The 21,999-nt window shown below is 34.0% G+C and overlaps 2 protein-coding genes and 2 long non-coding RNA genes across 23 annotated transcripts; 2 read left to right on the forward strand and 2 right to left on the reverse strand.

The window, feature by feature from the left end:
• Positions 1 to 9: 9 nt before the first annotated feature.
• On the reverse strand, positions 10 to 1,774 carry LOC125385361. Of its 2 annotated transcripts, none has more exons than XR_007224510.1 (3): positions 1,246 to 1,774; positions 1,048 to 1,164; positions 10 to 952 (listed from the first exon to the last, which is right to left on the reverse strand). It is a non-coding gene; the product is annotated as an uncharacterized LOC125385361 (long non-coding RNA). The 2 variants fall into 2 exon arrangements; XR_007224509.1 differs by having other exon boundaries at positions 1,019 to 1,164.
• Positions 1,775 to 2,856: 1,082 nt separating this feature from the next.
• LOC100650362 lies at positions 2,857 to 11,107 on the forward strand. The gene is made up of 3 exons (XM_003396243.4): positions 2,857 to 3,155; positions 3,914 to 4,031; positions 8,520 to 11,107. The coding sequence occupies exons 1-3, from the start codon at positions 3,006 to 3,008 to the stop codon at positions 8,708 to 8,710; spliced, it is 459 nt and encodes a 152-aa protein (XP_003396291.1). The 5' UTR covers positions 2,857 to 3,005; the 3' UTR covers positions 8,711 to 11,107.
• On the reverse strand, positions 10,179 to 20,869 carry LOC100649770 (transcriptional repressor p66-beta). Of its 19 annotated transcripts, none has more exons than XM_012309843.3 (10): positions 19,895 to 20,869; positions 17,642 to 18,122; positions 17,313 to 17,381; positions 16,616 to 16,899; positions 16,283 to 16,508; positions 15,907 to 16,213; positions 15,681 to 15,746; positions 14,971 to 15,404; positions 14,588 to 14,889; positions 10,179 to 14,519 (listed from the first exon to the last, which is right to left on the reverse strand). In XM_012309843.3, the coding sequence occupies exons 3-10, from the start codon at positions 17,360 to 17,362 to the stop codon at positions 14,263 to 14,265; spliced, it is 1,926 nt and encodes a 641-aa protein (XP_012165233.1). In that variant the 5' UTR covers positions 17,363 to 17,381; positions 17,642 to 18,122; positions 19,895 to 20,869; the 3' UTR covers positions 10,179 to 14,262. The 19 variants fall into 19 exon arrangements, with proteins under 19 accessions (XP_012165233.1, XP_012165232.1, XP_012165237.1 ...); XM_012309842.3 differs by having other exon boundaries at positions 17,642 to 18,171; XM_012309847.3 differs by having other exon boundaries at positions 16,616 to 16,896; positions 17,642 to 18,171; positions 19,895 to 20,868.
• Positions 18,458 to 19,162, forward strand: LOC125385401. The gene is made up of 2 exons (XR_007224615.1): positions 18,458 to 18,599; positions 18,736 to 19,162. It is a non-coding gene; the product is annotated as an uncharacterized LOC125385401 (long non-coding RNA).
• Positions 20,870 to 21,999: the final 1,130 nt, after the last annotated feature.

Below are 21,999 nucleotides of genomic sequence, written 5' to 3' on the forward strand. Positions count from 1 at the left end.
CCTATGTACAAGATCTCATTTCATTGTACGATTCTACGAAAAAGCTACTTTTCTATTCGAAACAGACAAGTATGAGAATAGTAAAATCGCACAATAATTAAAATTAGTTGCTTTAAAAAGAAAAATTAATTGCTCATTATATCTTTTTTAGAGAAGAAAAGAGAATCGTTTCCTTCAAACGGTAATGGATTAATGAAATGATGCAATAATTTTAATATATTCTCTATAAACGATAACTTTTTAGATTTAATACAAAATTTACTTTCCTCGCGATAATGTTTTTGTTATAATAAAATCTAAATTTCATTTTATTAGTAATTTCAATAGTTTACTGCAATAGATAGACTGCAAATAATATTCCTGACGTGATATATCTGCAGAAAAAGAATCTCTCGCTAATTGCATGGTCGTCATCCCCTTCACAGGGGAGAGATGCCCCTCGACGTTTCGTGAAGTTTGACAGCCCGCCGCAGTTGAGTAGTATAACATAATTCAATGTCAAATATCGCTGAGACAATGTATGTAGGTACTCATTTAAAAATGAAATTTTTTTATTTTTAACTTTTTCTAAATTAAATTTCTACTGACATATTTGTGAGAGCATTCTCAATAAATAAAATGAGATCAAATACGATATATTTTGAATTACAGTTACTTATTGATATGTATTTAATTATTATTTATTAAATAAGCAAATATGTTCCAAATTATATCGTGTTTAGTCCCTTTTATTTAAAAAAATGTAATAAGTATATTGGTACGAATTTCATTCATCATTGTTTATTCCCCGTGGTTGATCGAATGTTGTGATCGTTTGGGGTTGGTTGGCGTTTGCACATGGTGTGCTGACTAATAAATCTAATTATAAATCGCGTCCGTAGCGCGATACACTCTTGAACTGAGGTAAAGGAGTAAATCGCTGGTTAACAGCGGGTTGGTAACAGGGTGACTCCTGTAAGTCAAGAGCTAGAATTACAAAATGCCCGAAATGAATAATCTTAATAATTTTACTATTTACTATTTTAATAATTTTATTAACAAACAAACGTTCGTTAAGTGCCGTATGTGAGCTGCAGGCTGGTTTGTTAAGGAAATTTGCTGAACAGTGAACTAGAAATACACGATGCTTCTCTGTATCATAAAACCATCATCCCATTGCATTTTCTAGTAATCACAAATCAAAAGAAAAGAAAGTTTGAATTTTGAATTAAAGGTCTTAGCTTGTCGTAAACAATTACGTGTTACCGAACGCTTCGACTCTCAGTCCCTCTGTCTCTTTCATTTTCATTGTTCTTCTCTAAATTCGGCACGTCTAAGATCTCCGTTTCCAGAAATAGAATCGTTTCTACATCTGTATAATTGCAAAACTTTGAATTGCATTTTCGTATATTTTCGTATCTCGGAAAGTAAGAGAAACCGCCGGTTATACACATGTATAGAAAAAAGTTGTTCAAACTCATGCCTCTCCCCCCGTCACATACTGAGAAATTAACAAGTTTAATTATTGCGCGATTTTGTTATTCTCATACTTGTTTATATTGAATAGGAAAGTATTCCGCAAAATCGTACAATGAAATGAGTTCTTGTAACGTGGAACTAAACAAGGCAGATGCCTAACTTTGTAGGTTCTTGTATAGATTAGCGTGGAATACCTTCAGCACTTGACCGCGTGGTGCAATATCTGTATTATGTGTGTGAACTCTCTCATTTCTCCTCTACTATTGCATTAAAAGCCTTATCCCTACCATGGGAGTTACCAGACCGCTGATGTATACACGACTTTCTCGTGAACGTAGCAAATAGAAATATATTCCTATAATATAAATATATATGATATTATATAAAAGATACATAAATATGTAGAATGTATGATAGAAATTATAATGCGTACATTCTTTTTTATTCTTTTTCATTTTTAATTCAAAATTTTTTAAATTCAAATATATCCCCTAGATCCTAGGGAATAAAAACATTATGAGAATGGTACGCATGAATCATACCATGTGACACACGATATAACGCGGTTTTCTTTTCTTCCATTTAATACGAATATATTTTATCATGCGTGTTACATAAATTGTCTTTATTTTCTTTTTATATACGAATATAGAATACAATACATTTCCAAATATATATTTTGCTTGAATATTTGATTATAGTAGCAAAGAGAAAAATTTTATATTTGTATGATATACGCACAAATTGCATTTAATTACCGAACAACTTTTGAGCATGAAATTTGCATTTTACGTATGTATATGTAAATATTCTTTGATGCTTTATGATTGAGGTAATATTAATGAAATTTTACAAGTAGCAGTTATCTAACTATTCCACTTGATGAAAAATTATAAAATTATAAAGAATCTAATTATTGTGCAAAAAGGTCCAGATAAACAAAAAATCAAGATGCATAGGACCATCGAAAAATTTTGACATCGATAAATTAAATACTCTAGCAGGTATAATTATAATGTGCAATTATAATTTAAAAAATCACAAAAACATCCAATTATTAAAGGCGCCATCTAAGCAGGTCACAGTATATGAATAATAAATAGAAAAAAGACTACTTCACCTTGAATATTTCTTATATTTCTATATATTAATGCATTTTTGGTATTTTTGCACTTACACATTTTTCCTAAATGCAAAAAATCTGCAGTCTACTTATTAGATTAAATTGTAAAAAGTAAACTGCATCGATCCTTTGTTAAGGAAATAAATACCGATAAAAAATTAATGAAATAATTAATCTATTTATTTCAATTTGCAGGAGCAAATTTGAATGTGAGCTTAAGCTATTAATCACTAGCTATGATTCAAACTCGGCACTATCTTGTATTCGTACCGCAATGTAGGATATCCCCTCCAGGAGGCAAATACGTTGGAGAAGTCAAACTGTCGGTGCGTTTCTCTGCCACCTGACCACCAGTTGTGATTTCAAATTATCCAGGACGAGGTGTGAGCTTTTTTTTCGTCGCGCGTGTTTCCATGACGACGTGATGTATTCTCGCGGTGCGTTGCTGTTACTTTGTTGCTTGTTCTTGATACTGGCTGGTCACTGTCACGAGGAAAATGTCAGCACCGTCACGGAGGAGAACGCGCTAGCAAAATTGGTTAAAATGTTCTCCAAGCCTGGAGCGTTTAAACGAGTAAGATTTAAACGTTAAAACTTTAATAGTTTAATTTTATCTGTCTTCATAAAACAATGTAATAATAATAATAGAAGCGATGTATACATTACATATAGATTACATTATTTCATATCACAATAATTAACTTCTTCATTATTTTCTTTTTTTTTTGATAGGTAATTTTTAAAAAATTGGATAATCTCGAGTGACAGACGCGGTGATGTTGTTTGTCTAGTGATTATTTTTCTCTCCCTTTCTTTTTTTTAGAGAAAGTAAAATTAAAAATTCAGATTTGGAAATATTTTTGAATCTTGACTTTTGCACTCAATTAGCAAAAATACGCATGCGCATTGAATAAACACGGTAAGGACGAGGCTGATAAAAGTGCCGGCACTTCTCGGCATTTTTCGTTGCGTAACGAAAATCGTAATCGGAGAATATTTATGTACTCACGATTACATGTTTCCGAATTGCAATAATCACAAGGATGTCATGCAGAAATCAATAGACATTGTTCTAACAAATATTTTATCTAACTCTTTTTTCAACACAAAACTGTAAACATTTAAAAGTGAAAACAAGAAATTGTATCATTATTCTATTATTTTAAATTGAATAATAATTATATAGAATTAGATCATTATATTATATATTTCAAATAGCATAAATAATTACACGTTAAATCTTTCTCGATATTTTCTAGAATTCAGAATTAAAAAAGAAAACGCGCATTGGTAGTTTTACGGATGCGATAAAACTATCCGATTAACTTTCAGATTAACGCAATATTCGGTGAAAATTCGATCGAGGAGCTGTACACGTCTTGCCCGAAAGGCGAGGAGGGTCTCGAATGCAGAAGAGCCGAGGCCAGACGATCCGTTGACTGTCCTGAAGGTAATCGACCAAGGATTCCAAAATTTTATGCACGTACACTCGTAAACACACATACAGTATACAGTTGCTCATGAAAGTATTTGAACTTACTAATCTGAAATGTATATAAAAGTTACAAAGCATTTATTGCAAGTATATTTGGGGTAAAAAATTAATATGTACATATAAAGCATGCATAGCCATCTTAAATAAATAATAAGTGTTAAAGATGGCCCCACAAAATTTTGTAACATGTTAGTAGATTGTGAATGTTTAAGCATTTATAGTATAGTATATGACAGTCAAAAATATATAAAATATCCAGAATAAACAACATAATATTTAGTTGGTGAAGACAATCTCTACCTATTTTACGTCTGTTTAATTAGGTTCACAAAGATATGAATTTGTATAAATATCTGCAATTTACTGATTAGTGGATGACTGACTGTTTAAATACATTTATGATCTTCGCGAAATGTTCACTGGTACTGAATATCTTGTAGCTTCTATGTATGTACATTTTCAGATTTGTTTCAAATTTTACCGATGTAATCATAACCTGTAATCTGTAATCGAATCTCATTTCAGTGGTAACGAAATTTCAATATATGATATATTCATAAATGCTTTCTACAAATGTCTGAATACTTTCTTGGGCCACTGTACACACACGCATGTAAAATCGATACATGGATACATCTTTGCATTCCAACAAAGCCGGCGTAATCACTGTTATGGAAAACATATACCACTATGCGCGATGTATAATAGAGATTCTGACCTTGACATAGCCACTCCCAGACATTGTTTGCCCACGTTAAATGCACACGAACGCGCGAGAGCGTTAATCTACGAATTAGATCCGGCGCAGCGTTGGATCGAATGTTGTGTCTCGATTTTTTTCGCATTCAACCGTATTCATCGTGGCGCAATAAATCACTTTCCCAGAAATGATGCTCGTACCGGTTAGGAAACATTTCTGCTTTTACTTTGAGAACGTGAGCGTATATAGGTTTATGGTGATTTGGGGGTCACACGGGTTAACGAAAAAAGTAAAATAATTTTTTTAGTAAATTTCTGTCTTAAGGAAAACTTAATGACTGACGGAAATGAAGAATGTGTTTGAGACGTAAATTAATCTTTTGTTGTGCAATCATGTGCATTCTTGTAATTGAAAAATGCAGGTGCATCATTTTGATGCGATTCTTAATAAATGAAATATCTGTTTATTCTCTATTCATTGTTTTGTGTAAATAGTACAATTGCACTGTTGCATATGTACACCAATGTAAAAAGACATAATGTATAATAATATAATAATAACTAAGAATAATAATGTAAAATAATAATTTGTTTTTTTTAACTAACCAGCTTATAAAAAATGTTCTATATAATATATCATTGTTCCTAATTTTCTTTATAAAAGCATTCCCCTAACTGATGCTCTAATTATTTTGAGCAATGTAACATTAACCCTTCGCGGTTGAAGGCTTGGATACCGGCCTGGCAGCACACTTTCACTAACAACAACTTTAACACCACTTGTATAATTTACTTAGCAAGGTTTTATTAAACGTAATCGAAACGTATATTACTGCCACTCCTAGACGCACATTGTTTGCATATTATTATTGCTCGGGAACATTCTTTCGTGAATCGGATGGACACCACTGGATTGCAGTGAATCGAATAGAAAGCGATTGAGATTCGATGAAATTCAGTTCCTACACCGATGGTGATTCACTGAGACGCGATAAATCACTTTCCGCGGAGTGATGTTAAAGTACTTTGAAAACGTTTCTACTTTTGCTTCAAAGATGTGGGCATAATATTAACCCTCATGACGAAAAAGGATAGTCGTTTGAAAGTTTGAAGATGTACTTTCACTAATCTGTCATCACTATAAAATTACTTTACTTATATATTATGAATTTTTCTGCTAAAAATTATTTACAATTTTGTAGAAATTATGATCATTACAATCTAACGTGAAATTGACTTTAGGAAATATTAACAGTCTGCAAAAAGTAAATTCTTTTCTGAAGAATGTAGGACTTCATCTAAAAGAAATATTTGTAGACTACAGAATTTATGTAAATTCATATTTTATACGTATAATTTAAAAAATAGTATTTATGTAGAAAAATTGTACTTAATAGATATTGTAAAGTGTATATCTATACCTTAGATACTTAATATATTTTTGCATATGATATGCACTCTGTATATTTTTGCATCTTTAAAATTTCTCATAAATGCACAAAAATCAAAATTGCTTGTACAACAAAGAATCAATGTCTTTAATCGTATTCAACTGAATTAAAACACATGTATAATTCATCGATGATGAATAACATTCTGCAATCAAATAAACTCGCGCGAATGTGGGATCAATTTTAATAAATTTCAATTTGCTCTTTAGTTATACTTAGAATTATCTCTAGACCAAGGAAATTCCAATTTCATAGAACTAGCAGACAGTGTAAAAATAGAAAATCAGGAGAAACGTTTACTTTTACCACACGTGTCCTTGCGATTCTTTTCCAAGAGGAAACCTCGTTTAACCTCTGCGATAATTTATATCGGCCGAGCGTTTGTGCCATCTCGCGTCCCTCCTTTCACCGTTCGACAATCAGAGCAACAATGATTTAACCTTCTAATCATCTCAGTTAGAATGTACATAACTGCGAAAAATTAACAACATGCTCGTTTTCTTTGAATATAAAGTTTTTCCTCTTTTCTTTCCTATTCTGTATTCAATGATGAAAAGAAGCACACATAGGTGACACTGTAACATACTTTTCGCTGCTTTTGAGGAAGATGTAAACCGAGAGATTAGAATTGAGATCTAAATCTGCATATATCTAGAACTGATCCAGAATCTTGATATAATCAAAGAGGGAATTTTTCTCTGATATTATATAACTATAATTTAAGCTGTTAGCTTATATTACGACACAGCAAATTATATCAATACGACTGAAAAACCATTCCAACAACCTGGCCACAAATCTGCTGGATTCCTACGAAGTACGTGAAAGACTGAAGAGATTTCATTTTCTGCATAACAGTTAAACAATGTTATTGTAGTATACCATTGTGTGTATTTACATTTATGTCAACCTAAACCTAAACATTTAAGTCATAATCACGTTCATTACCATTGAATGGTAAATTGTATATATGCAAATATTAAAAAAAACTTACTTTAATAAAATTGGTCTTAATTTTAATTACCTAGTGCAGATAAAAGTATAAATCCTTTAGTTAAAAATTAGTCTAGTATAGAATTTTTACTAACCTAAAAATGGAAAATTAATCGAAGATAGGGTTACTACTGATGACAGTATACCTTGAATTTCCTCACTAAAGTTTGCATTCATATATAAATGGATCAAACCTCTTTAATTTTTCCGCATATATATCTATATTCATTTTTTTTAATTTATTTGAATTATTTGTTACTATAAATAATGATTAGAAATTATATTATTTTAGAAAATAGGCAATGCAGATTGTAAAAATGTAGGAAGTTGAATCATAAACTAATACTATTATGACAGAATAAAAAGCAATGTTCTGTTATCGAACTAATCGTATCTAAAAGAACAGCGATTTGTCTCAATTCTAAACCAGTTACTACATGAAAAATACACACGTGCGGCATATATGATACGCGATACGCTTTGCTTCTGTTCCTCTGTTCCCCCTTTCGCGTTACGCTTATTTAACGTAAAGAGTCAAGTGTCTCATGATGCAAGTGCGTTGCGTAGTTAATGGAATTGCAATTGAGATGAAGAGGCAGATAGAAAAGTCGAAATATACATGTTTCAATCGAGAAGTCACTCTGGAAGAAGAAAACCATATAAAAACAAACTAATGCGATAAGATACTCAATAACTATCAAGAAGGGTCTATTTCAAAATATTAAAACATTATGTAGTATCATTTTTGATAGTGATATGTAAAATCAATAAATGTAAAATTAAGTAACGTGTAATAGATGAATGTAATAAATCACAGTGGTATTAGTCAGTATTAGTCGTTATTAATTTTAAGGTCATGAAAATATGTCGTAGCAGAGAAAAAGGTTATAACTCACTTAATTATGAAAGTGTAGATGAACTGCAGTGATGATAAGTTGAAATACGTGATTATATTTAAATTCTCAAAATGTTGACTTACTCTACTATGATTTTCCCATCATATTAAGAAATCTAGATAAAGGATGTCGAATAATTAAATTTTCCAATGATTCAATTGGATCAGATTGTCAAAAAGTAAACATAATCAGAGTTACCATTTTACGCTATCCATGGAGTTTGAATCTAAAGCATCATGATCTGGAGTTCATTGCCATTATCGGTAATTCACGCAATTACTAATTTGTTTAATAGTTTATAGCTTATTTTCATATAATTTATTAGATCGATAAGAGTACCGACTATAAATAAACGATTCGCAAATTTCATCTATGGGTCAATTAATTCTTTTTACGTTTTCCAGGTGACTGTTACTGCTACAATTGCGCCGCAGCTGGTCCTGAGTTATGGGCATCCTGTTGTCGTGAAAGCTTGCGATGCTGTTCACATCTCGCGGCGGCCTGTCGAACCTGCGACCATCCGACGTTGTATCCGTTTTGCTCAAAACACTTTAAAAAATGTCTGGTCGAGTTCAATGAAGAGAAGCAAAATTAATATTTGTTTCTCTATATCTTGATGAATTCTAGTTTCTCACATTTCAATTGAAACAAAATGATGATTCTACGAAATATAAGAAAACAGGATAAATCATTATACAGTGGCTCATGAAAATAATTGAACACTTATAGAGACTCTTCATGAATACATTATGCGCGTAATACAAAAGAATTTGAAATTTCATTAGCACTGTAATGAATAGGATGCGAATTTGTATTCATTTATAAAAAATTTAAAACTGCAAAAACTCACAAGATGCATATGACATGCAACATATTCAAAGTATAGTTATTATAAAACTATCAATTAGTTAGTATAGTTACTATAAAACAAAGCATACTTATTATAATATACAATAATTGAAAGATGAAAATTCCTACTTAAATATCATTTCTTTAATTAGATTTATAAAAATACGGATCTGTATAAAAATCCGTAGTCTAATAATCAGATGATACGACAATTATGATTATATTGGTAAAATTTGGAATTGAAAAATGTATATAGAAGTTAGAGATATACCAAAGTAATTAAACAATCTATTATTCATAATATTAGTCAGAAAATCAGCAAAAATAGGGATCATATTTTTCCTTTCCTCAAATGTTAAACATAATCCCACAAAATATTGTAACTTAATAATATAATAAATAAATAATTGTTTAATTATTTTGGTATATCTCGTAAGTTCTATATACATTTTCAAATTAATTCTAAATTTTACCAATAAATTCACAATAATCATATCTCATTACAGTGCTACCAGTTTTGACAAATTTCGTATAACGCACCTAATATATCCATGAAAATTTTTCATGACAACTATTGTAATACTTTTGCCAACCATTGTACGGAAATGGCGATACTTTCTAAACTTTGAACCAGAAATAAGAGAGAAAGAGAGAGATTGTGACAAACGAAGATATATCTCTCTGCAGCGATATGTACTATATACCGTGACTAAATATATACTATAATCACACTAGGATACAAAGCAGGAAATGGAATTCGTAGAAAATAGTAACGCAACAGGAAAGAAGGCAAGTTCGCGTAGGCTAACTAAATCGGTATCGTATTCTTGCATAAGTTGAAAGTTTTACGCCGAGTTTCTAAATATAGCGCTTATCTTTCGACTTGCTAAACTGGTCCCCAGTTTCAATTTTTTGCCACGTTACATTTCGTACCGGCCAGGGCAGCGCGAGAAACGAGACGCAGCGATAAAATCGTACCTGAACTCGTGCTAGAACATGGCTAAAAAACGCATGCTTCGTTTTCATTTGCGGGACGGCGTATGAAGAGGAAAAGCAACATAGCGGATTCATTGCAGAGGAAAGTGTAACAACGAAAAGGGAACCATTATATCATCCGATATCTTTGTACTAAGGCTCAACGATGAGAAAACGTGTCCGTGTACAGAGAAAAAAGAATCAATAAAAAGAAAAAGATAATAAGAACAAAAGGAGTATTAGAGTTTGTAATGACGAAATTCTTGAGCGTTCATAGGTCAATGTACAAACATAGTAAAAAATTAATGGTACCTCCTAAAGACTAAACGATCGCAGGCCATTTAATCCGCCGCTTTATAGGTATCTTAACGATTATCGAAAACGTGTTCGAGTTACGCGAGTTACTGTCCAAGCGATAGACGAGAAGTAACACAGACGGTTCGATAAGTTACACATTTACAAAAGTGTCTCGTCGAAATTCGAAACGCACGAAAATGACACAAACACTTGCTTCGAGAAAATTCTTCTCTTCGACGGATTTGTTTTCACTTTGTTTTTTTTTCATTCATTTTTTTCTTTTACATGTAACATTAAAAGCTGACAACATTTTTCGAGAATACAAATAATAAACCATCACTCGAGATACAATCATTGATAAGCTTTATTCGTGTAGTCTCCAGAGTATTCGGTAATCTGTACTTTTTTTTTGTTAAAACTACTAATCCTATAAATTGTGGGGGCAGAGATTCTTGTCAGGTAGTCAGACTTAAAAGATACAATAATCTGAATTCAGTTTCATTTCTCTTTTTTTTTTTCTATCTTTAGACGTAATAAATTTAATAATGTGCCTAACAAACCATTTTGTACATTCTTAATTTGTATTTTCCGTTTCCACATATTCTTTTTCGAATCATTTCAGCGTGTTTTCTGTGTCCCCACGAAATATCGGACCTCGTTTTCGTTTACACATTTTATTTTCTGTTCCAAATACCTTATATAGAATACTATTCCGCGATGTTCGAAGTTCTATATTGCTTTACCTATATATCAGATCGAAACTTGGATTCGTTTCGTTTTCTTTGTTGTTCCTTATTCCATATATTTTACACTACCGCCCTGCAAATGCAGTATAAGTGTTTTTTTCCTTCATTTGCTTTTTGTATTCTTCTCGAAGCGAAAAAAATTTGTTTCCATTTTTTCCTCATTTTTTCCATTTTCTTTTTTCCTGTTTAGAATATAAAATTATACTTTCGTACTACAGAGTACTTTCAATTCTTAAATCAGCACCACACAGAGGTGAAAGACAAGACTAGAAAGGAAGATAGGAAGAAACGTATTAGTTGCTTTTTCTTTTTCATTTCTTTTCTTTTGTTGTTTGCGTTATTCGTTCTTTTCTTTTCGAACACTCGTTTTGCGTTACCATGTGAAAAAATGCAATGTAATTATTTTGAACGTTCTCCCATTATCGCGTAAAATTCAAAGCAATCGTGATCAACGATCAATCTGACAAATCGTCGATCACGCGAAACATCTTACGCGATTTCGGCAGTCATGAGATTGAAGATGCAGCAAGCATCTTCACTTTTTCTTTTATTCTGTTTCTTTTTTTTCTTTTAATGGAACAATTATACATTTGTTGAAGAAAGGGAGGTTGGTAACAAAACGCAGATATCTGGTGTATACATAATAGCAATAAATTTGGAAATAACCCGTCACATACAAATATCGTTTGGTCAAAGGATTTAAGATAGATTATTAAATTTTAATGTAATCAATTTTCTTTTATACTTTGTTTCTTGTGCGATAAACCGATTATATTTATCACGCAATATACAGAATATAAACTAAAGCAAACATACTTTAGAATAAAATACCTTACAAATAATATAATAAAGTATTTTGAAGTTAAATAACTTAACTCAAAACCTTTTCGTTACAGGTTACCCAAAATAAGGCTTAACGATACCAGTTTGAGGTTAAAATATTCTCACTATTTTTATCTTAATGTAAAATTTATAAAATTAAGAAGGTGAAAACATAGATGTATATTACAAATGATTAATAAGATACAATAATTAAATTAAGATATATCGATTATATATCATTCTTGTGCGTTAAGATACCATGCACTCCCTTGCTTCATATGTGTGATCGTGACGATGAAATACTCCGCTTTTTTTCGTTTCTACATTTCTTTTTCATTTTTTTTTTTTGTCTATTTTTTCTTTTCTTTACGATCAGGATGATGACAGCGGTAGCGTCCTGGCAAAAATGACAATTGACAACAATGACATTACTTCGATTCTTCTTACACAAAAAACACAGATCTTGATCTATTATGCGATCGATAGACTTATTACGGTGTACATGTATATCAAGTATGAGTTCAAAATCTATCACGTAGTACAAAGAGAGATTGATTATGCTATTTTTAGTTTATTAACTTGTATCATATACCGAGAAATATCAAGACTACAGTTAACTATATATTTAGTGATTCGGAAATTGTGACCAAGATCGGTTAATTAGCCGGTAATCAATGAAAAATCAGATTATTTAAAAGTGGAAGTGGTAATAAGTATTGCTTGGGATGTGTGCCGGAGAGATTTTGCTTTGTTAAACTCGTTCTTTCTTTCTTTTTTCTTTTTCTCTTTTTAATGTGCAGATAAACTTTTTTTTTCGTTTTGTTCTTTTTTTCAGAAGAGAGGATTTCATAAAAATTCGGCGATCAGCCACATAAATCGTTTTTCTTTTGTTTCTTCCTTCAGGAAAAACTTCGGATACATACGATCTGTTTAGATTCATTAAATACTTTTACATCAACGTGACACATGAAATCAATCGCGCTATCATTATTAATTTACATCTTAATCGATAGATTTTCTTTCTTTCTTTTCTCCTTTTTTTTTTTTATATATTCTTCTTCATTCCACGTTTTTTTTTTTTACTTTTTTACTTTTCCTTTTTTAGATACATCTTGCATCAGAATGAGTCTGAAAAAGTCTTATCACGAAATTCCTACGATTTGTGCGCGAATGACATTCGTGTCACTCTATCTATTCTTTTAAACATGTTGAATACTCATTCTCTGTTCTTCCGTAATAACGACAAAAAAAAGAAAAATAAAAAAAAAGAAAAAAACGGAAAACATCGCTATCACACCCACATTCGTTTTTCTCACTGTATCAGTGACACACATTTGTTTATAAAGATCGTTTGTTTCTTTTTCGTTTTCTCTCATCAGTAACCTACAACTTTCTCTCTCATTCGCTCTTGCTCTCGCACTTTTTTCTTTCGCAATTATTATAATTGTCTTAAAAATACTCACAGTTTGAAGAAAATAAAGATATACACATAGCACAGGTACCGCTGATGGTTAAAAAAATTATTCAAACCAGCGACAAAGGTTGGCTTAACTATAATATATCAAGGGTCTAAAAAAGATCCCATTTTCTTCTCAATTTTATTTTACCTCACGTACTTATACGTGTTCACTTTCTCATTCTCACTTTCTTTCTTTCCCTCTCTCGCTCGTTCGTTCGCTCTCTTCCTCTCCGATTATGTCTACTATTGTGAATTAACCAATTCTTTTTATGATCATGTAACACTTAGTACTGTCTTTAGTGCCTTATAAATGTCCACTTGGTTCTTTATATAGATACAATATATATAATGTAATAATTGAAGCAATTATATTCATTTATGTGCGTCCAAGTTATTATGCACTTACTCCAATTGATTGACATTCACCTATGATTCTTTTGCAATATTATTAGTACCAACATAATGTAACACGAAAAATAAAATAACAGATATTACTCTTAGAAGAAACCAATTAGAGAATTTTTTAATTGTCGGCCTTTGAGTTAAACGTGAACATTTAATTCCCTCTCTATCTTTGAAAATCACTAAGGGAATTATGCTAATTATCATTTGTATATTAACTGAAAGTTTAGATTTGTTCGAGACGACAAAACATCGAACCTTCCGGGTAACAATCAAAACTCACACTCACACGTCAATGCATATACACAAAATGATTGTTAAAATTCTTCCATTTTCACAATAATACAGGAAGTGTCTTGTTCCATTGTTCCAAGTTTGAGCTTCATATTGTAAATAAAGATACCAATCGTACACAGACTGGTACATTATTCTAGAACTGTCATGAAAGTGTAACAATCACACTCCATTGAAAAATTTCCATTTAGTACATTATCATGGAAAAAGAATATGAGTATCCTTATTTCTCAATATTCTCTAACACAGTTCTGCACAGTTTCATTTATTTATGTTTAATGGTCGATCTTTAAATGCGTCCGGTTACGTTTTCCAATTATGTGGATGGGCTCGAGGTGGTGCCTGGTTGCCCTGTGCTTGAGATGCTTGTGATGGAATCATATCAAGCAAATATTGGCGTTGCAAGTCTGCCGCTTGTCGTTGTAATTCTGCGAGACCTTTTCCGCCAGCTTGCGCCATCGCTATTTGGTAGGGATATAATATCGAGGTAAATGGTGGCATCATGTGAGCAGGAAGAGGTTGATGAGGTGGCAGGCCTGGTACTGGATTTTTTGCCAGTTCTGAAAATAGGGTCGACCACATTTTTATTTTTAACACGTGACATGTAAATTTTTCAACAGGAAATTACCTCTGAGCAACTGTTGTTGTAAGGCAGCCGCAGCAGCGTGATGTGGGCTGAATTTTCCGCTTTCTGCCAATTTAACAAGAGGATGCTCTTGTAACTTGGGTGTTGGTGGAGTTTGTGCTAGTGTCGGTGCCGGTGGAACTTGTGGTGGAGGGGCTGGTGGTGTTGCTACTCTTCTCGTAGGAGTAGCTGCTTTAGGAACTGGTTTAGGAGCTGGTGGGTCTGGGCTAGGGCACGCTGCTTGTGCCAACCTTTGCTCTATTTCTTGTTCCTGCTGCAGTGCTTTTACAAATGCTGTTTTTAACCTTTAAATACATACATCATGTTAATCATCTTAATAAGATATATCATTAAATTTCTATTTTGTAAATTCAAAGTTTACCAACCGATTAGTATGCTCTGCTTTAAGAGCCTTTTTAACATTGGTCGTTACACAATGTTCGCATATAACTCGAGGATCACGACCTGCTGGAGGTCTTTGGAAAGTTGCATGTTGCCCTCTTGGACCTTCCTTTTTACCACCAGTCACAGGCTTTTCCCATTTCCACACTGGTGTGAAATCCGTTTTACATTGAGTACACTCAAACGGTTCTGGAGGTGGTGGAATAGCTGGTTCTTTAGTGATAAAATCAACTACATGCTCCAGACCCACCAAGTATATAAATTCCGTATTAGACGGATTTGGCACGAAGTGCATCTCCGGTGGCGGAGGTTTCGGAGGCGGTATTTGTAACAAGGTCTTTTCAAGTTGTTTTCTTAAAGCCAATTTAGCAGCAGCCTGACGTTGTGCAGGTGTCTGATTATCATCCCTTGGTCTTTCCTGTGGTTTTAAAAATAAACATTAGATTTATAGAAAAAGACAAGGTCTTTAATAAATTCGATTGTAAATTCTCTATAAAATAAAATATTAATGTTACAAGAAATACAGAAACAAAAAGAAAAGAAGAGACAGGAAGGAAAATGGAAGTGTAAGTGGATTAAATATAGAAACACAAAATGCTGTCGCTGTTAGGAAGACAAAAGAAAGTCGACACGACATTTAATAAAAAGTTAGATTGACAAGAGACTAAACATATACTTTGACTAGTGGATATACCTGCTCTGAAATCACAGGTGTGCTTAAGGATGCGGTGGTTTTATTTTCTTGAGGTCCAACAAGCAGCTTTGTGTTTACAAAAACACAATTATGGTTATTTACATAGTTCACAAATAATGTAAACAAGTATTTGTAAAATATAATATATACATATAAAGTATAACACTTTGAATATTTATTCATAAAAATTCTATATATATATAAAATAACAAATGATATTTAGTACCTTACTTACTTGATGTGCTGGAGTGGGTGTTGGATCTTTCGTGGACCTCTCAGTTCTGTCTGCAGGTGCATGATAATTTGACACATTTGGTGTCGCACTAGGTGGCCTGCCTCTAGGATGAGGTGGTTGTGGTATGACCATATTAGGTGGCATTCCAGTACTAGAAGTAGAACTTCGTCCAACTGTGGGAGGTAATAACATTCCAGGTGGTGGTGCATGTAAACTACTGCTTCTACTGGGTGCAGGTTGTCCTCTAAGCAAAGGTGGTGGTGCCTTGCCTGTCCTATGACTGGAAACAGGTACGTTACTTCGATAATCGGACGTAAACATATGTTTTATTATACATGTATGCAACAAAATTCAAGTAGAATATTACCTATGAGGAGCTGGTTGTACTGTAACTGGTGGAGGTAATTTACTTGGTACTTTAGGGACAGCAGCAATGTTTTCTTTCAGTTGCTGAGATTGCCTTAATTTCTTCAGTAATACCAATTTCATTTCCTCAGATCTAAGTTCCTCCCTTAACTTTCTAAGCGTTCTCTCACGTTCAGCCAACTCATCCGATGATAATTCTTTTATTGGAGGCAAAGGAGGCATATCACCTAATAGATAGAAGTTTTTAATGTTATTATGTATACTTATGTAAGAAAGGAATATATTTAGGCATAGTACTGAAATTATAAATAATTATACTATTTTTCTAATTAACCTTCATCGCTGTCTGCATTTCCATTTACATAACCATTTATTCTACGTTCATCAGGAGTTTCTGCATAACTTATTTCAATTCTAGGTCTAAGATTACGACGAGTTTTCCTATCATCTCCAGACTTGGGAGCCAAAATGCCTCTTGCTGCATTCTGAATATTACGTGCTTCTGGCATGTTGTTGTCCACATTAGGACTCGAGGAAAAGTGAACACCTAAATCTAATGGAACTCCTACATCACCAGAGTTAACAGTTATCGATGGAGAATTTCTCCTGCTACTGCTGCTGAAAACACACATTACTTAGTGACAAAACTGATATCATGACAAATTTTATAATGTAATAAAAAAAGATAAAATAAAACTATATACATCAAATAAAGTGTGAGGACTGCAAAGAATTTTATTTGAAAAAAGAATAATCTACTTTTATGTAAGAACTTCTATTTGACATTAGTGATAAGAACTTGTTTTCTTTAAAAGGTACGTTATCATAAAATATTGCAATGCATTATTAACATCCAGTTTTCACAACTATAATGTAAAACAGTAGCCTCATTCTGTAATCAGAATGACGTAAACAACAGCAACTTAATACTGACATAGTTCTCAACCCTGTATCAATATACAACATTATAATCAACCAACACAAAATTAAAAAAAAAGAGAGGGAAAAAGTCGAAGTTTCTTTCAATTTACCTAACACTCAAGTCAACAACCGCATCCCCGTCCAAATCCATGGCTTCCATTCTTTCAAATTCAGCAACTCTACAAAAACACACAAGTGCTTATTTATAACACGATTTATGTGGTTCGTTTCGATTCGATCGATTCTGTAACAATAACGACACACACGACGAATGCGTATACACTTACAAAGTACTAGAAAAAAAGAATAAGAAAAAAAAACATTACAAAGAACACGATGAGACTACGAAAGTAATGAGACAGAGCGTTTCATGATGCCGAAATGATTTCAAAGCTCATAGAAAAAGATTCACAGCGCGGAATAAAAATAACTGGGTTACCAAAAATTTCCGTTCGACCATTCCGTTTCATATGCACCGGAGCATCGTGGTTCTCTGCTCTTCCCTCTTTTTATTTCAAAGGTAAGTTGCGTCTCCGCTTGTAAAGGACGCAATCACAACACCACAGTAGAGCACCACCGGTAACGCGATTAACTTCCCGGTACTTAAAACGGTTGATAAAAAGATCGTGTTCGGTTTGCAAGGCGATCGGCCGATATCCACGGAAGCAAATGTCCTAACCTAACCTCTCGTGGTATTCAAAGACGTTCAAAGAAGGGAATATATCGGTGGTTCGAGATCATGCACGAGGATATTGGCGCGCTTTGCTGAGGCTGCCGGCAGCACTATACACTGCGTGCCCTTTCCTTTCAATCTTTCTTTATCGAAAACTTGTATCTCGGAAGGAAGAATTCGATGGCGGTGACGAAAATCGAAGAATTGAATTTGATGCTTCGGAAGTGGCGTCTCGGCACAATGGCAGCTAAGCGTAGCGGTACAAGACTGTAGAAGGGGGAGAAGGGTGCCCAGTACTGCGAGGGGAGAGGTACGGTCGCACATTAATTATTTCTCTCCTCACCCCCCGTAGCCGGGTCTCTCTACCCCCTACCACACGAGTCAGCCACTCACCCACACGAACGGCATCGGGAACGGGCTAGAAACCAATCTCTCTTTCTCTTTTCCTCCGTACTCCCTTCCCTACAAATATCTCTCTCTCTCTCACTCGTTCCTCTCTCTCTCTGCGGATTTTCCCGAATTTCGTCTCCGTACTTCTCTCCCTTTCCCTCACTCCTCCCTCGCACCCTTATGCCCTACGGGAAATCGATTTTTCGACGGAGTCCCCACTGCCGGCCTTGCCGACCAGAGGGACGAAGGAGTTGCAATGTTTTTGCAACGTATTTCATATCGTCCACGCATCTCGTAATTACTATTGTATCAAGAAACCAAGCGCGACCTCTAGGTAATACGATCTATTATCTATATGTTTTATTCCACAGTTTTTGATGTGGTTCTAAACGGAGAGATATTTGATGATTGCTTCTATAAATAGGAAGGTTTTTTTTAAATGGTGGTATCTTATGCGAATGTGATTTTAGATTATCTTAATGGCCAAAGAATTAACTAGTTCACGGAGTTTCTCTCGGATCTCCCGCCTTGCACACTTTCCAGATCACGTGACGGTGTAAGGATCTCTAAACTCGAGAATTTATGTCAACATGTTTCATTCACGTTTTATGACATTACTGTTTTACTAATGGGGAAATAATAAATGAAAAATAAGTAATGTATAATTGCATTGAAATTTGATTTTTGTCGACAAATGTAATATAATTATATTTTTTTTTTAATTTCCAGTTATGAATCATTATAAAAATTGTCCATATTCTTTTCAATTGTATTTTGTTTTCATATGTTGTAATTGAAAACTATAAAACAAGTGTAATGTGTGAATTTTAAAGCGACCTACGACAATCTTTGACTTTCTTCGACTTAACCTAATAAATGTATTCCACCGTTATAATATATCGGCACACTAATTTTATTTTCGAGTAAATTACTTGAAAACGAACTAAATTACAACAGGAACTATACTTTATCGCTTGTATTTAACCAAGCTCACGTGCAAACAATTAAAAAAGTAACCGTAAAAATAGAGAAAGCTACATGATCATGTAACAGTACTTCGATGTCTCATGTTTCTATTCTGAATATATTATTCTAACATTACGTTATCAATAAAAATATTGGAATTCATTATTCCAAGGAAAAAAGTTTGAATCATTCAATGATAGTTAACGCTAGAAGCACCACAGTTGTCAAAATTCGTAACTCTTTGTAAATTTTATAAATTTATAATAGTGCATTTTTAGAAACTTCTTGTAATTTTTAATAAAGTATATGGGGATGCATTTTTTTATTTCCATTATACTCTTTACTCTGATTGCATAATTTCGCTTTAATTTTCTTTGGTAGAAATTTTGTATTTTAATCGTCGGTAGTTCTAGCGTTAATCAGGCGTGCAGTTGAAAATATCGGTGGCTGAGTGTCGAACGAGGCATGCACGAACGCTGACTGGCGACGTGTGACGCCAGCTCGCACGACAACGGCGACACGCGACTCTTTATATTTCCGCGTGCACAACATATTTGCTACTACATTGATAATCGCACCTTCTCCGAAGGAACGAATGCACGGAGTATTTTGACCCCCACACATACGCCTACGCCTCCCGCGTTCAGGAAGGCACCAACGTACCTGAGAGGAGGTCAATGAAAAGGTTGATCCGAATTTGTGTAAATCGACTTGACATGCAAAGTCAGTCGACTCTTGGACATAAAACGGACGTACAAATGGGGCACAATCAGACAGGTAGAGGCTAGTGTAGATAGGCAGCAGGCAAAGACGACAACCAAGAGAAGCAGCAGGTAGAGAGGCACGCTGTTAGGTAGACAGTTAGGCAGGCAAGGCGGTCTGGTCGCTTTCCACTCCACTTCACTCCACTCCACTACGATATATTACTCTATACTATCGCTTACGTACAATGACATGGCGCACACGACATACCGCAGTCAGTGTACGCATACACTTCACTTCTCTTGAGTGTCCCTCCCTATCACGAGCACACTTCACCGCCTCGCGATCATACACGCGCGATTTCCGCATGTTTTCGTGAATCTTTTTCGTCTGGCGTACCCGCGCATTGTTTTAACCATGTCCCTCGCGGCTTCCTCTAAACTGTGTCTGAACCAGCTCCGTGTTGTAACAAACACGAAAACAAAATATGTACGTATACACAGTGAAAGAGAGGAAGAGAGTCTGATTAAATGGACAGGGGATGACGCGTGCTAGCAGTAACCGCGAAAACGTTCGTGACGATACGCGAATCCCAGAAACCAACCTTGAGCTGCTACCTTCCGCGCAAGGAGAAAAAATTCACACCGCCTCTGCGCAAAAATTAACGAGAGTGATTCAATATGGCGGCCTTGTCCGCCGTTGATGTCTTCCCCTCCTCCATCGCTCGTTTCGCCGGGCATCGTCGCCGTCGTCACTCCCCTGCCCCTGTCGCTGTCTCTGTCTCTGCATCGGAGGTGTAATGCCGTCGTGTGTGGGTAAAGAGGGGACCCAGGGGTAGAGGGACGGTGGTACGGTTGGGCGGGAAGAATGGGAGAGAGAAGGGAGGTAGACAGTGGATCTTGTCGCCCCCGTTGGCCCCCGGTATCGTTTATCGGGAAAGCGCCGCCAGCTACGGGGCTTACCGGAAGCACCCCACGGACTTTGTAAATGCGCTACGAAAGGGGCTTGACAGTCGTCTAAACAAATCCACGTGCTTCTGCGCATTCCCTTCTCTTTCGAACTTACACCGGTAACCGCCAATCGAGCCACAGCTACCAAGTATTGGAGGGCATTTCAAATCGAACTGAGTTCAACTTAATACGCCGCCGACCGTGTGAATTAAGCCTCGCTATGTATGATGATCATCACGCTTGTTTGTTTTATGAACGATGTGTGATTGTATTCTTGTTAAATCTAGGCAGCTATGAAGTATACGCATTTTCAAATAATAAGATAATTCTTATCTTGTATTTTGTGTAATTGTACAAGACGTATGAAATAAATGTGTGATAATATTCAAAACAAAAACTAGATGATTTGACAAAACAAAAATTGTAAAAATAAATATACAGAATGTATCCTTTCTTTTGGATAACAATGGATATTTTATGCCTATTATAAAGATATGTTTTTATTACCAAGAAGAATTGGAACAAATTTATGAATAAATTTAATCATAAAATGACTATAACCATTGTTACTATAAATATAATATTTTTCGAAAACTTCCAATTTGATTCAGACCTTCACAATAATATGACTAATTAATGATTCATGATGATAATGCACGATGCAAATTTATTTTTCGATACTATTATCAAGAATAAGTTTCGTATATTCAAGAATAATAAGTATTCGTATATTCAAGAATAATAAGTATAATTCAGTTCAGTATATTCAAGAATAATAATATTTATATAAATTCTCATAATCATATACTTCGAACTTGAGAAAAAAGGGTTGACGATAATGTTTCTGTTTACTTGGAATTTGACATTGGAACACCTAATAATAGATAAGTGGTAATCGGATTAACTATCATAAGAAGTTAAAAGTAACGCTGTAAAGCTTACATTCTCATTGGGACAAACTTTCCAGAAAAAATAAATTTCACAAAAGGTTATTATAAACAAATGGTATTAATCATAAGTAAAATGCTATTTAAATACAAATTTTTAATTCTAACTTTACCTTTCCTTATCAATTATCGATAGATATCAACAGGTACAGAGACAAACACAACACAA

Source organism: Bombus terrestris, chromosome 7 (assembly GCF_910591885.1).
Source record: "Bombus terrestris chromosome 7, iyBomTerr1.2, whole genome shotgun sequence".
NCBI classification, from domain to species: Eukaryota; Metazoa; Arthropoda; class Insecta; order Hymenoptera; family Apidae; genus Bombus; species Bombus terrestris.

Excerpts from the sequence above, each read along its gene's own strand:
- LOC100649770 (XM_012309838.3), bottom strand. Across the intron at positions 15,405-15,680 it reads CACCTGTGATTTCAGAGCAG|GAAAGACCAAGGGATGATAA; the intron begins GTATATCCACTA and ends TTAAAACCACAG. Across the intron at positions 14,890-14,970 it reads AAAGCAGAGCATACTAATCG|GTTAAAAACAGCATTTGTAA; the intron begins GTTGGTAAACTT and ends ATGTATTTAAAG.
- LOC100650362 (XM_003396243.4), top strand. The coding sequence starts at position 3,006 with ATGTATTCTCGCGGTGCGTTGCTGTTACTTTGTTGCTTGTTCTTGATA. Across the intron at positions 3,156-3,913 it reads AGCCTGGAGCGTTTAAACGA|ATTAACGCAATATTCGGTGA; the intron begins GTAAGATTTAAA and ends ATTAACTTTCAG. Across the intron at positions 4,032-8,519 it reads ATCCGTTGACTGTCCTGAAG|GTGACTGTTACTGCTACAAT; the intron begins GTAATCGACCAA and ends TACGTTTTCCAG.